At 43.4% G+C, this 16,952-nt stretch overlaps 1 protein-coding gene across 1 annotated transcript in view; it reads right to left on the bottom strand.

Annotated features, from left to right (window-relative positions):
• LOC311226150 (uncharacterized protein) overlaps positions 1 to 16,952 on the bottom strand; it is a gene marked incomplete at its 3' end in the record, with an annotated part of 78,191 nt that overhangs the window by 6,936 nt on the left and 54,303 nt on the right. Inside the window, exon 2 of the mRNA XM_084311524.1 lies at positions 4,077 to 4,167. Coding sequence (XP_084167650.1) covers positions 4,077 to 4,136 — 60 coding nt within the window. The 5' untranslated portion in view covers positions 4,137 to 4,167. The remainder of the gene's footprint in view (positions 1 to 4,076; positions 4,168 to 16,952) is intronic.

Consider the following 16,952-nt stretch of genomic DNA (forward strand, 5'->3'; position numbering starts at 1 on the left):
GTGGACCCTCTAGAAGGTGTCCTATTCTATTGTGTATGTATTCGATTCAATTCGATTATTGAGTGTGTATGGGTTCAGTGCCTCTTCCCCGGAGAGCCCTAAAACCAATTTTTACATGGCTCAAGGTGCAATATATTCTTTTCAATCTGTACAGCTCGTGTGGGAAGTCTCTCTGGGGATTCCCGTCTCCTTCCTATGGGAGGGTGGTGGGATCTAAAAATGTGACAAATTTTTACCCCCGGCTGTGTAGACTGGGATACATACTGTTGGTGCTTCCTTCTTTTCTATTAAAAAAGAGTTGGAGTTAGGAAGTGTCACACCCCTCTTGTCGTTCCCCTGGGCGCCTTGGGGATTCAATGACAGGTCTAAATAGCCTGTTCATTGATGTGGGTGTGTCCCGATGCACGTATAGTGCTAGCTCGCTGTAAACAGGCGACTGACTGGCACGCCTTGGTTGCTTGAGGTTAAAACGGCGTTTTTATAAAGCAACTGGGATGGAGGTTTTTCCTCTTCCGACGACCACATATCATGACCTGGGTTGGTTATCGACGGATTCTAGTTCATGTCTGGGGGATGATGACGGAATGGATCTGAACATATGTAGAGGGGTCTCACGCCCTGGGGGTGGGCCACCAGGCGCGGTTCGCCCGAACGTCTGGGTGGCGCCTTCTTTTCATGTTAAGATCAACACGCATATCTGCCCTTTCTCCTGGAGTAGGCATGTCGGCGTGGTTAGGGCACAGGACTGGTTCTGGTCACGCTGGTCCGGATCAGTTGAACCCGTTGTCCGGGACTTGGGCTTTTTTCAGGGGGGAAAATGCCAGGTTGGTCCGGGTGTCACAGGGTTAAGCACTATGGAGACCCTGGTTGGGTAAGTTTTTTACTCAGCACTGTCGTAATGGCTTACGGCCATGCCAACCTGTACACGCTCGATCTCGTCAGATCTCGGCCGCTACACAGGTTGGTCCTGGTTAGTACTTGGTTGGGAGACCGCCTGGGAATACCAAGTACGGTGTGCTTAGGGGCGGGTTCTCCATTCTTTTTCGCTCCTCTCTCACGCATGGCGAAGAGGGGCCTGTTGGGGTGGTCTTTGACCTCCTCTGGTGACCCTGTGCTTCCCGTATCGCCAGGCCGGGTCCGACGTAATGTTTCGTCGACCCGTAGGCCTGGGTTAACCCTTTTTTGAAAACTGAAACACTTGTACTGCGGTATAGCCGGTGTATACCCACAGGTGTGTTTTGGAGTTTTTTCTTGAGGGGTTATAGGAACAACCACCGCATTGGGTAACACCAAGGTGGTTGATTCCCTGGTGTGTTGGAGCAGTGTCAACTCCCGGGTTCACCGGTTGAGGGTGCCCCTGCATGTTCATGACGTCTGCCAATCGTGTCAGCCTTCTCTGCCTCAACCCCTCTGGGTGGGGGTTTTTAAATGGAGGCTTGGTCATGCAACAACGCCAGCATACGCCCCTTCCGCCGGTGCGGCTGTGTTCAGCTGTCCCCTCTGGCGCCTGTCTCGTCCGCAGTCTCCAGGCTAGGGTTAACAGCCTGTTGCCTGGTTTTTCCCCGGTGCGCTGCCTGCTTCCGTTGGTTAACCTTTTTTGTGTGCTTACGGCCATGCTGACTGCCTGTTCTGCAGGGTCAGTGTGCCAGGCGGTGTACTATTGGGGGGACAGGGCCCGCTCGGCTGAGGGGCCTGTGTCCGAATACGCTGGCGATGTGGGGGGCGGGGTCACTAAGTGCCCACCTGGTGGGGTCTTGATGCTGGCATCATGGACTTCTCCGGGCCCCCGTTCCAGGGGGTCCAGTCCCTTTGGTGGGTCTGGGTCTTCCTTCGCGCTCCGCTGCTGCGGCCTTGCCACGGGGTTGGGTTTGCCCTTGACCCCGTGATTCTGGGGGCAGTAACGAGGTTGTTTCCTCCGTTCGTTCCCGGGTGGCATGCGGGTTGTGCGTGTGTGTGGTCGTGGGGTAAAGCCACGGTCTGCTCACCCTGTGCGTTGAGTTGCTTGAGTGCCTCTTCGCACGGTCGGGTCCGTCGCCCTCCCGTGAAGCCACCAATAGGGGGGGTGCCCTCCATTAGGGTGGGTCGGGGGGGCTCGGCCCTTCCTGATCTGATGGCTGTGGGGGGCCTCAGCGGGGTGTATTTGTCGAGCTTCTAGCTCCCGCTCAGCTCCTATTATGCAACAGACGCAGAGCGGGAGCTAGTGTGATACAGAACGTTAGGTTATGAATATAACCAAGTTCTGTTAACACTAGTGGACGCTCTGCGTCTAGAACCTGAAACACAGAACCAATAGTTTCACTCATCACTGCAGTGTTGAGCTTACTTCTGTTCATCACATATGGGACATAAGATCTCTCCCTGTGCAAGCTGTGTAAGGATGATGAACCTTCAACCTATTAAAGAAAAGATTTTTTTTTTAGAATCAGTGAAGCAAATGTGATCACTGTGTTTCTGTCCTGTGTGAATAACGGACACGGGAGTCGAGATGGATGGAGCACTTCTCTTTTACTGAGCTGTGAATGGGTCACACAACCAGCAGGTTAACCTGTTCCACCCGAATGTTGCATAAAATTTGCATTTTTAATATCAAACGTATTCAAGTATTAACATCACTAACATGTCACAAAAGCATGTAGAATGTATATTATCATCAATATGTTAGTTTAGCAATAGGTTAAAAGTGCCATTAGATAGATTTAACTTTTCGATTTGCTGAAGTATATTCCGAGGGCGACCATTTTGGAAATTTTTAACCGTGGGAGTTTTTCTGAACTACACTTCCTGGAAGATTATAATGGGATTCAAGGTTCAGAGTTCTGTATGAATTATTTCAATAACTGTTATTATTCGGGATAATAAGCCACAAAAGGTAATGTTTGACACATTTTTAAACGCAGTTAATTTCTCTTCCCTATTGTTAACATGTAGGAACAATTAGATCTGAAATTAGTTTCAAAACGGTTGCACTGTGGGGAAATTTAAAAGTACAGTCAATTACAGTAGATTATTATCTGTTCTTATGCATGCCTGGTGATACTAAATCCAAATTGAACTCTGGCATTTGAAAGATAATATATGTATGTGTATATATATATAAATGTGCGAATTGGCTATAATAAGGTCATTTATAAACATCATATTCTATAATAATATTTCAAATTGCATTGGTCCGGATGGGAGAATTCAGTACTGTATCTACAGAACCTTGGGTTTAATCATCTTCCCTTTATTAATTTCTTTCGATTTTTTTTTTTACACATGATCTCAAGAGGGGACTGAACGAGATCAGTGGCAGTTTTTAATGTTTGGTCATTATTAGCATGGTGTTATTCACTGTCAAAGATGCAAAGAAAAATCATAATTCATATTCTCCTTTGTTTCATCACAATTTAAGCAAGCCTAGTAATAGACACAATATTTCTGACACATATGACACTCATAACAGAATTAGTTATCAATAACCTACCTGTATAAAGGTTAAAAGTTGTTGCAAATATTTTTTTCCCCTCATAAATATACCACTATATACATTAATTTCTTATATTAGTTTTAAAATGACCATTTAACAGTTTAACAGTGCTCTGAAAATGCTCTGAGAACATGCGGTCATCATTCACTGTTTTAAGCACAAACACATAAGGGAGGGAGGGAGAGAGACATGCCCGGCCTGTATGCCTGCACCCTGCCATGTTGTTGGTTTACCATGACTTTTTAGCAAGCAAGCATAATGGTAGCAGCAATTCTAAGCTAACTGATTGTGCCAGTGTATCCTGTTAAAGAATACAGCATAAGCCACATTTTGAAACGTTACTGACGTTAGCCTACATAAAATGTATAACAGTATATGCAACAGGTGGATATCACTAAACACCAAAATCAAGAAACATTCATTATAGCTAACTGCTAACGCTACTAGCTAAATTAGCTTCAGCTAGCAGGCATGCATAACGGTTAATATAATATTCTCTACCATGTAAAAACGAACACGGCACTACTCCGCTGGCGTTTGCAATCGAAAGCATACATACAACATACAACATACAACATAATTGACATTATTGCCATGCAGTACTCACCAGTCTTAACGATGCAGAGAGACATGAGGTAGCTGCCAGGAAGCTGCCGCACAGGTGCATTCTGGGAGGCGGGGCACAAGTGCAGTGCAGTCTGGGTGATGAGACAATGATGACAAATAGCATACGTTGAACAGCATACGTTGATTCAACATTTATTAGATCTTGGCATTTCAATCATTAAAATTCAACCACAAAACAATATTGATTCAATGACATGTTTTCAACATTGGTCAATTGGTTCATCGGTTAATGGTTGATCCACCATCAATCGTCGACCTTAACCAAAAATCAAGCATTTTGACCATAACTCAACATTGAATTAACATCTTTTGCTATCTGGGGAATCAGGTGATTTAGATGAAGTACCTGAGCCAATTACAACTGCCAACCCTGAGCCAATTCCAACTGCCAAAGCAAAAAAGAAAAATACGTTTTATTGGAGAAATATACCCTTTGAAGCCCCTGAGTGCACATTCAAAGGACAGAGTGTTACATCTCCAGACACTCTTCACACTCCCCTGGAGTATTTCAGGAAGTTCATAACAGAAGAAATGATTGAGTCACTGAAAGAGCAAACAAATCTGTACATGTAGTGCCATGTAGTACCATGTAGTGCCATGTAGTACCATGTAGTGCCATGTAGTGCCATGTAGTGCCATGTAGTGCCATGTAGTACCATGTAGTGCCATGTAGTGCCATGTAGTACCCTGTAGTGCCATGTAGTGCCATGTAGTGTCATGTAGTGCCCTGTAGTGCCCTGTAGTGCCATGTAGTGCCCTGTAGTATCCTGTAGTGCCATGTAGTGCCCTGTAGTACCATGTAGTACCATGTTGTACCATGTAGTACCATGTAGTACCCTGTAGTACCCTGTAGTACCCTGTAGTATCCTGTAGTACTATGTAGTATCCTGTAGTGCCATGTAGTACCATGTAGTACCATGTAGTGCCATGTAGTACCCTGTAGTACCCTGTAGTACCATGTAGTATCATGTAGTGCCATGTAGTACCCTGTAGTATCCTGTAGTGCCATGTAGTGCCATGTATTACCCTGTAGTACCCTGTAGTACCCTGTAGTACCCTGTAGTACCCTGTAGTATCCTGTAGTACCATGTAGTACCCTGTAGTACCATGTAGTGCCATGTAGTACCATGTAGTACCATGTAAATCAAATCAAATCAAATTTATTTATAGGGCCTGACAACACACGTTAATGTCCCCATGGGCCGTACAGATCTTCTTTAAACAAGTCAAGAAGAAAACATAACAATAAGTCAAGAACAGAACAAGAACACCATAAGGTGCAAACATTTTTAGATGGATGCAAATAAATGAAAGAATGCAAGCACTCCCAGACATACCCCACGCGAAGGTAAGGAAAAACTCACTAAAACCTAACAATAGGGAAAAAAGCTCCACAGGCAGTGTGGAGGAGAGAAACCTTAGAAGGGCCATTCAAGGGGGGATCTCCCTTCTTAGATGTTGGTGATAGTAGTGTTGCAGACGGACAGTTGGTAAGCATGCACTCATGTGTGTAGTGGAACACAGATGAGTGCATGCAATAGCAACTGGACATTTTGAAAAATTAAAGATAGAGCTAATAGCGATAGCAACTGAACATTTTGAAAGATTAAAGATAGAGCTGATAGCAATCTATTTGAGGCACAGGGGCGGCGCAAAGAGGGTCACATCCTCCCCGACTTAGTCAAGGGACATTTAACACTCCGGTCGTTGCTCAGGGACAGCCGGAGACAGGGAGATAGGGGGCGGCGCAGAGAGGGTCACGAACTCCCCGACATCATCGCGGGACATCCGGCACTCCGGTCACCACTACGAGACCTCCGGAGACAGGGGGGCACGCAGAGGGGGTCGCAACCTCCCGGCCTTCGTCACGGGACGTCCAACACTCCGGTCAACACTCCAGGACAGCAAGTCATAGGGAGACAGGGAGACGGGACAGGCGTTAGACAGCTCATGAGATTGTAGTAGGCGGACATAGCAATAGATACAAGTGGTAGGCATATATGTGAATGGAGTAGATATATGAAGTAGGCGTATTATGTGAATAGAAATGGAAGTACTTAACCCAGCAATGAAACCGCATTGACTGTTAATCTGTTAACAGTCTGTTAATACTGTTAATCAGTTGACAGGACCACGGACAGACGGTGGTGAATAACTGATCCAAGGCCTCGGAGGTGCATGTAGAGCAGTCACTACAATCTTGGCCAAGACCCCGAGGCATCCATCACCTTAGTCAGCGCCAGGAGACGGGCACTCAGAGAGAAGGGGGGGGGGGGGGGGGGAGGAAGGGGGGGGGGGGAAGAGGGGGGGGGGAAGAGTTAGAGAGTTCCATGTAGTACCATGTAGTGCCCTGTAGTGCCATGTATTACCCTGTAGTATCATGTAGTACCCTGTAGTACCATGTAGTACCCTGTAGTAACATGTAGTACCCTGTAGTACCCTGTAGTATCCTGTAGTACCATGTAGTATCATGTAGTACCATGTAGTATCCTCATGTAGTACCATGTAGTATCCTCATGTAGTACCATGTAGTACCATGTAGTACCATGTAGTACCATGTAGTACCATGTAGTATCATGTAGTACCATGTAGTATCCTCATGTAGTACCATGTAGTATCCTCATGTAGTACCATGTAGTACCATGTAGTACCATGTAGTACCCTGTACTACCATGTAGTACCATGTAGTACCATGTAGTACCATGTAGTACCCTGTAGTACCCTGTAGTATAATGTAGTACCATGTAGTACCATGTAGTATCATGTAGTATCATGTAGTACCCTGTAGTATCATGTAGTACCCTGTAGTACCCTGTAGTATCATGTAGTACCATGTAGTACCATGTAGTATCATGTAGTACCCTGTAGTACCCTGTAGTATCATGTAGTACCATGTAGTACCCTGTAGTATCATGTAGTATCATGTAGTACCCTGTAGTATCATGTAGTACCCTGTAGTACCATGTAGTATCATGTAGTACCATGTAGTACCATGTAGTACCCTGTAGTATCATGTAGTATCATGTAGTATCATGTAGTATCATGTAGTACCCTGTAGTACCCTGTAGTGCCATGTAGTACCATGTAGTATCATGTAGTACCATGTAGTACCATGTAGTATCCTCATGTAGTATCATGTAGTACCATGTAGTACCATGTAGTACCATGTAGTACCCTGTAGTACCATGTAGTATCATGTAGTACCCTGTAGTACCCTGTAGTATCATGTAGTACCATGTAGTACCCTGTAGTATCATGTAGTATCATGTAGTACCCTGTAGTATCATGTAGTACCCTGTAGTACCATGTAGTATCATGTAGTACCATGTAGTACCATGTAGTACCCTGTAGTATCATGTAGTATCATGTAGTATCATGTAGTATCATGTAGTACCCTGTAGTACCCTGTAGTGCCATGTAGTACCATGTAGTATCATGTAGTACCATGTAGTACCATGTAGTATCCTCATGTAGTATCATGTAGTACCCTGTAGTACCATGTAGTACCATGTAGTACCCTGTAGTACCATGTAGTACCATGTAGTACCATGTAGTACCATGTAGTACCATGTAGTGCCATGTAGTACCCTGTAGTACCCTGTAGTACCATGTAGTACCATGTAGTACCATGTAGTACCCTGTAGTACCATGTAGAACCCTGTAGTGCCATGTAGTACCATGTAGTACCCTGTAGTATCATGTAGTGTCATGTAGTACCATGTAGTACCATGTAGTACCATGTAGTACCATGTAGTACCCTGTAGTGCCATGTAGTGTCATGTAGTACCATGTAGTACCATGTAGTACCCTGTAGTACCATGTAGTACCATGTAGTACCATGTAGTACCCTGTAGTACCATGTAGTACCATGTAGTACCCTGTAGTGCCATGTAGTGTCATGTAGTACCATGTAGTACCATGTAGTACCCTGTAGTACCATGTAGTATCATGTAGTACCATGTAGTACCATGTAGTACCATGTAGTACCCTGTAGTACCATGTAGTATCATGTAGTGTCATGTAGTACCATGTAGTACCATGTAGTGCCATGTAGTGCCATGTAGTACCATGTAGTACCCTGTAGTACCATGTAGTACCCTGTAGTGCCATGTAGTGTCATGTAGTACCATGTAGTACCATGTAGTACCCTGTAGTACCATGTAGTATCATGTAGTACTCTGTAGTACCATGTAGTACCATGTAGTACCATGTAGTGCCATGTAGTGCCATGTAGTACCCTGTAGTACCATGTAGTACCCTGTAGTGCAATGTAGTGTCATGTAGTACCATGTAGTACCATGTAGTACCCTGTAGTACCATGTAGTATCATGTAGTACCCTGTAGTACCATGTAGTACCATGTAGTACCATGTAGTACCATGTAGTACCATGTCGTACCCTGTAGTACCATGTAGTGTCATGTAGTACCATGTAGTACCATGTAGTACCATGTAGTACCATGTAGTACCCTGTAGTACCATGTAGTATCATGTAGTACCCTGTAGTACCATGTAGTACCATGTAGTACCATGTAGTGTCATGTAGTACCCTGTAGTACCCTGTAGTACCATGTAGTGTCATGTAGTACCCTGTAGTACCATGTAGTACCATGTAGTGTCATGTAGTACCATGTAGTACCATGTAGTACCCTGTAGTATCATGTAGTACCATGTAGTAACATGTAGTACCCTGTAGTATCATGTAGTACCATGTAGTACCATGTAGTACCATGTAGTGTCATGTAGTACCATGTAGTACCATGTAGTGTCATGTAGTACCATGTAGTACCATGTAGTACCCTGTAGTACCATGTAGTACCATGTAGTGTCATGTAGTACCCTGTAGTACCATGTAGTATCATGTAGTACCATGTAGTACCATGTAGTACCATGTAGTACCATGTAGTATCATGTAGTACCCTGTAGTATCATGTAGTACAATGTAGTGTCATGTAGTATCATGTAGTACCATGTAGTACCCTGTAGTATCATGTAGTACAATGTAGTGTCATGTAGTATCATGTAGTACCATGTAGTACCCTGTAGTATCATGTAGTACCATGTAGTACCATGTAGTACCATGTAGTACCATGTAGTATCATGTAGTACCATGTAGTACCATGTAGTACCATGTAGTACCATGTAGTGCCATGTAGTACCATGTATTACCATGTAGTACCATGTAGTGCCCTGTAGTGCCATGTAGTACCCTGTAGTACCATGTAGTACCCTGTAGTACCATGTAGTACCATGTAGTACCCTGTAGTACCATGTAGTACCATGTAGTACCATGTAGTGCCATGTAGTACCCTGTAGTACCATGTAGTACCCTGTAGTACCCTGTAGTACCCTGTAGTATCCTGTAGTACCCTGTAGTATCCTGTAGTACCATGTAGTATCATGTAGTACCATGTAGTATCCTCATGTAGTACCATGTAGTACCATGTAGTACCATGTAGTACCATGTAGTATCATGTAGTACCATGTAGTACCATGTAGTATCATGTAGTATCATGTAGTACCATGTAGTATCATGTAGTACCCTGTAGTATCATGTAGTACCCTGTAGTACCCTGTAGTATCATGTAGTACCATGTAGTACCATGTAGTACCATGTAGTATCATGTAGTACCCTGTAGTATCATGTAGTACCCTGTAGTACCCTGTAGTATCATGTAGTACCATGTAGTACCATGTAGTATCATGTAGTACCCTGTAGTACCATGTAGTACCATGTAGTGCCATGTAGTATCCTGTAGTATCATGTAGTACCCTGTAGTATCATGTAGTACCATGTAGTACCATGTAGTACCCTGTAGTATCATGTAGTATCATGTAGTACCCTGTAGTATCATGTAGTACCCTGTAGTATCATGTAGTACCATGTAGTACCATGTAGTACCCTGTAGTATCATGTAGTGCCATGTAGTACCATGTAGTACCATGTAGTATCATGTAGTGCCATGTAGTACCATGTAGTGCCATGTAGTACCATGTAGTATCATGTAGTGCCATGTAGTACCATGTAGTATCATGTAGTGCCATGTAGTATCATGTAGTACCATGTAGTACCATGTAGTATCATGTAGTACCATGTAGTACCATGTAGTACCATGTAGTACCCTGTAGTACCATGTAGTATCATGTAGTACCATGTAGTACCATGTAGTATCATGTAGCACCATGTAGTACCATGTAGTGCCATGTAGTACCATGTAGTATCATGTAGTGCCATGTAGTACCATGTAGTACCATGTAGTACCCTGTAGTACCATGTAGTATCATGTAGTGCCATGTAGTACCATGTAGTGCCATGTAGTACCATGTAGTATCATGTAGTGCCATGTAGTATCATGTAGTACCATGTAGTACCTTGTAGTATCATGTAGTATCATGTAGTACCATGTAGTACCCTGTAGTATCATGTAGTACCATGTAGTACCATGTAGTACCATGTAGTACCCTGTAGTACCATGTAGTACCCTGTAGTACCCTGTAGTACCCTGTAGTACCATGTAGTACCCTGTAGTATCATGTAGTATCATGTAGTACCATGTAGTATCATGTAGTATCATGTAGTACCATGTAGTACCATGTAGTACCCTGTAGTACCATGTAGTACCCTGTAGTACCCTGTAGTACCATGTAGTACCCTGTAGTATCATGTAGTATCATGTAGTACCATGTAGTACCATGTAGTACCCTGTAGTATCCTGTAGTACCATGTAGTACCCTGTAGTATCATGTAGTATCATGTAGTACCATGTAGTACCATGTAGTACCATGTAGTATCATGTAGTGCCATGTAGTACCATGTAGTATCATCATGTAGTATCATGTAGTATCATGTAGTATCCTGTAGTACCATGTAGTGCCATGTAGTACCATGTAGTACCATGTAGTATCATGTAGTATCCTGTAGTACCATGTAGTGCCATGTAGTGCCATGTAGTACCATGTAGTACCATGTAGTGTCATGTAGTACCATGTAGTATCCTCATGTAGTACCATGTAGTATCCTGTAGTACCATGTAGTACCATGTAGTACCATGTAGTGCCATGTAGTGTCATGTAGTACCATGTAGTATCATGTAGTGTCATGTAGTACCATGTAGTGCCATGTAGTACCATGTAGTATCCTCATGTAGTACCATGTAGTATCCTCATGTAGTATCATGTAGTATCATGTAGTATCCTGTAGAGCCATGTAGTACCGTGTAGTACCATGTAGTACCATGTAGTACCCTGTAGTGCCATGTAGTGCCATGTAGTATCATGTAGTATCATGTAGTGCCATGTAGTGTCATGTACAGGGGAGGAAATTAGGCCACTTTACTCGCCAAATGCGAGTATTTTTTACGTTTGGCGAGTGATTCATGAAGAGCACTCGCCAGTCTGGCGAGTACTAGTAATTACAAAACAAAACAAAAAAATCATTCTGCAATCTGCTGATTCGCTCACTGGCACAAACCGAACTCTGACTCCCCCCTTGATTCCTCCCATTTGCGCATCATAATAACCCGACCATAACCAATGAACATCATCGTTGTACAGATGCGCTCTAAGCTCCTCCAATGAACACTCGTTTTTCTAGAAGATGTCGCGCATCTAGGGGAAGTGGACAGACCACTGCGCGCAGACCTACAAACTCCTGTCACCGGCTTGACAACGTAGACAAACTTAGACAAAAACACATTGTGGATGAAAATAATTGCATGTAGAGTCGTCGCTTTCGGATATCAGTGCGGTCTGACATGGGGACGAACAACAGCACACGACGTTCTCCTTCGAGTCGGATGAGAATGACAAGTGGACGTGAGGCTAACCAGCATTAGCCGGCTAGCTACCTAGCATCAAGCTACCATAACGCGCATTCAACATAGTGGACTATACTGAGCGGCTTTGCTTAAATGCAGCCGAGTGACATTTTATTATTACCGGGTTTCCCCCCATATCACCACTCGCCCATATGCCCTTCACAACGGTGATGTTGTCATACACTTGGCATTCAGAATACACCTGCTGAACCCCTAGCGTTGTCAACTTGTCATGAGATTCGGTTCCAATGTATTGTCATCATACAGCACAAGTACAGTACAACCAGAATACGTTTGGTATCCAACCAGAGTGCAAATGTAACAAGTCAAGTTCAAGTTGTTTTATTTAGCTATTACATTACAGTGAAATGCTTGGTTCTTTCACTGCCCAGTCCAACCTAGACCAGCCCAAACCAGTCCAACGGTCCCAACCCAGTCCAACCCAACCCAGTCCAACCTAGACCAACCCAACCCAGTCCAACCTAGACCAGCCCAACCCAGTCCAACCTAGACCAGCCCAACCCAGTCCAACCTAGACCAGCCCAACCCAGTCCAACCCAACCTAGACCAGCCCAGTCCAGCCCAGCATCTTTCACTGCCTAGTTCAGCCCAACCCAGCCCAGCATCTTTCACTGCCTAGTTCAGCCCAACCCAGCCCAGCATCTTTCACTGCCTAGTTCAGCCCAACCCAGTCCAGCCCAGCATCTTTCACAGCCCAGTTCAGCCCAACCCAGTCCAGCCCAGCATCTTTCACTGCCTAGTTCAGCCCAACCCAGTCCAGCCCAGCATCTTTCACGGCCCAGTTCAGCCCAACCCAGTCCAGCCCAGCATCTTTCACGGCCCAGTTCAGCCCAACCCAGTCCAGAATAGTTCCCTCTTTCATGTTAATATGTGATATCCTAATATTTTGAAGAGTAGAGACAGTGTGATTAATACATGTTGTATGCTAATATTGTGGAGAGTAGAGACACTTATTAATGTTTTATGCTAATAAATATTTTAAAGAGTAGAGACACGGTGTGATTATTATTACTATGATTGAAAATCAATTTAGACGAAGACATACAAAGAAGTAATTATCACAATTAGCGATTTATTTTTGGCTGGTAAAAAAATCAGTTTGGCTGGTAAAAAAAATCATCTACTCGCCAGTTGGCTGGTAAGCCAAAAAGTTAGTTTCCTCCCCTGGTCATGTAGTACCATGTAGTATCATGTAGTACCCTGTAGTATCATGTAGTACCCTGTAGTACCCTGTAGTATCATGTAGTACCATGTAGTACCATGTAGTACCATGTAGTATCATGTAGTACCCTGTAGTATCATGTAGTACCCTGTAGTACCCTGTAGTATCATGTAGTACCATGTAGTACCATGTAGTATCATGTAGTACCCTGTAGTACCATGTAGTGCCATGTAGTATCCTGTAGTATCATGTAGTACCCTGTAGTATCATGTAGTACCATGTAGTACCATGTAGTACCCTGTAGTATCATGTAGTATCATGTAGTACCCTGTAGTATCATGTAGTACCCTGTAGTATCATGTAGTACCATGTAGTACCATGTAGTACCCTGTAGTATCATGTAGTGCCATGTAGTACCATGCAGTACCATGTAGTACCCTGTAGTACCATGTAGTACCATGTAGTACCATGTAGTACCATGTAGTACCATGTAGTACCCTGTAGTACCATGTAGTATCATGTAGTACCCTGTAGTACCATGTAGTACCATGTAGTACCATGTAGTGCCATGTAGTGCCATGTAGTACCATGTAGTACCCTGTAGTACCATGTAGTACCCTGTAGTGCCATGTAGTTTCATGTAGTACCATGTAGTACCATGTAGTACCATGTAGTGCCATGTAGTACCATGTAGTACCCTGTAGTACCGTGTAGTACCCTGTAGTGCCATGTAGTGTCATGTAGTACCATGTAGTACCATGTAGTACCCTGTAGTACCATGTAGTACCATGTAGTACCCTGTAGTACCATGTAGTACCATGTAGTACAATGTAGTACCATGTAGTGTCATGTAGTATCATGTAGTACCATGTAGTACCATGTAGTATCATGTAGTACCCTGTAGTACCCTGTAGTACCCTGTAGTACCATGTAGTGCCATGTAGTACCATGTAGTACCATGTAGTACCATGTAGTACCCTGTATTACCATGTAGTACCATGTAGTACCATGTAGTGTCATGTAGTACCATGTAGTACCCTGTAGTACCATGTAGTACCATGTAGTACCATGTAGTGTCATGTAGTACCCTGTAGTACCCTGTAGTACCATGTAGTACCATGTAGTACCATGTAGTGTCATGTAGTACCATGTAGTTTCATGTAGTACCCTGTAGTACCATGTAGTACCCTGTAGTACCATGTAGTGTCATGTAGTACCCTGTAGTACCATGTAGTACCATGTAGTGTCATGTAGTACCATGTAGTATCATGTAGTACCATGTAGTACCATGTAGTACCATGTAGTGTCATGTAGTATCATGTAGTACCATGTAGTACCATGTAGTACCATGTAGTGTCATGTAGTATCATGTAGTACCATGTAGTACCATGTAGTATCATGTAGTACCATGTAGTACCCTGTAGTACCATGTAGTACCCTGTAGTACCATGTAGTACCCTGTATTACCATGTAGTACCATGTAGTATCATGTAGTGTCATGTAGTACCATGTAGTACCATGTAGTATCATGTAGTACCCTGTAGTACCCTGTAGTACCCTGTAGTACCATGTAGTACCCTGTATTACCATGTAGTTCCATGTAGTACCATGTAGTACCATGTAGTGTCATGTAGTATCATGTAGTATCATGTAGTACCCTGTAGTACCATGTAGTACCATGTAGTGTCATGTAGTACCATGTATTACCATGTAGTACCATGTAGTACCATGTAGTACCATGTAGTGTCATGTAGTACCATGTCGTACCATGTATTACCCTGTAGTATCATGTAGTATCATGTAGTACCCTGTAGTACCATGTAGTACCATGTAGTGTCATGTAGTACCATGTAGTATCATGTAGTGCCATGTAGTACCCTGTGGTGCCATGTAGTACCATGTAGTACCATGTAGTACCATGTAGTACCATGTAGTGTCATGTAGTATCATGTAGTATCATGTAGTACCCTGTAGTACCATGTAGTACCATGTAGTGTCATGTAGTACCATGTAGTATCATGTAGTACCATGTAGTACCATGTAGTACCATGTAGTACCATGTAGTACCATGTAGTGTCATGTAGTATCATGTAGTACCATGTAGTACCATGTAGTATCATGTAGTACCATGTAGTACCATGTAGTACCCTGTAGTACCATGTAGTACCCTGTAGTACCATGTAGTGTCATGTAGTACCATGTAGTACCATGTAGTATCATGTAGTACCCTGTAGTACCCTGTAGTGCCATGTAGTACCATGTAGTACCATGTAGTACCATGTAGTACCATGTAGTGTCATGTAGTACCATGTAGTACCATGTAGTACCCTGTAGTACCCTGTAGTGCCATGTAGTACCATGTAGTACCATGTAGTACCATGTAGTACCATGTAGTACCCTGTATTACCATGTAGTACCATGTAGTACCATGTAGTATCATGTAGTACCATGTAGTACCATGTAGTATCATGTAGTACCCTGTAGTACCCTGTAGTACCATGTAGTACCCTGTAGTACCATGTAGTACCATGTAGTACAATGTAGTGCCATGTAGTATCCTGTAGTACCATGTAGTATCATGTAGTACCATGTAGTATCATGTAGTACCATGTAGTACCATGTAGTACCCTGTAGTACCATGTAGTATCATGTAGTACCATGTAGTACCATGTAGTACCATGTAGTACCATGTAGTGTCATGTAGTATCATGTAGTACCATGTAGTACCCTGTAGTACCCTGTAGTACCATGTAGTATCCTGTAGTGCCATGTAGTGCCATGTAGTACCATGTAGTACCATGTAGTGCCGTGTAGTACCGTGTAGTACCATGTAGTATCCTGTAGTGCCATGTAGTACCATGTAGTGCCATGTAGTATCCTGTAGTACCATGTAGTACCATGTAGTACCATGTAGTACCCTGTAGTACCATGTAGTACCATGTAGTGTCATGTAGTATCATGTAGTACCATGTAGTACCATGTAGTACCATGTAGTACCATGTAGTACCATGTAGTGTCATGTAGTATCATGTAGTACCATGTAGTACCATGTAGTATCATGTAGTACCATGTAGTATCATGTAGTACCATGTAGTACCATGTAGTACCCTGTAGTACCCTGTAGTACCATGTAGTGCCATGTAGTACCATGTAGTACCATGTAGTACCATGTAGTACCATGTAGTACCCTGTATTACCATGTAGTACCATGTAGTACCATGTAGTGTCATGTATACCATTTAGTATCATGTAGTACAATGTAGTACCATGTAGTACCATGTAGTATCATGTAGTACCCTGTAGTACCCTGTAGTACCATGTAGTACCCTGTAGTACCATGTATTACCATGTAGTACAATGTAGTGCCATGTAGTATCCTGTAGTACCATGTAGTATCATGTAGTACCATGTAGTATCATGTAGTACCATGTAGTACCATGTAGTACCATGTAGTACCATGTAGTATCATGTAGTACCCTGTAGTACCCTGTAGTACCCTGTAGTACCATGTAGTACCATGTAGTACAATGTAGTGTCATGGAGTATCATGTAGTACCATGTAGTACCATGTAGTGCCATGTAGTACCATGTAGTACCATGTAGTATCATGTAGTACCATGTAGTACCATGTAGTACCATGTAGTACCATGTAGTGTCATGTAGTATCATGTAGTACCATGTAGTACCATGTAGTATCATGTAGTACCATGTAGTACCCTGTAGTGCCATGTAGTACCATGTAGTACCATGTAGTACCATGTCGTACCATGTAGTACCATGTAGTACCATGTAGTACCCTGTAGTACCATGTAGTGCCATGTAGTACCATGTAGTATTGTTGTGAAGGGCCAGATTAAA

Source organism: Notolepis coatsorum (genome assembly GCF_963971535.1).
Source record: "Notolepis coatsorum genome assembly, chromosome: 3".
Lineage (NCBI taxonomy): Eukaryota > Metazoa > Chordata > Actinopteri > Aulopiformes > Paralepididae > Notolepis > Notolepis coatsorum.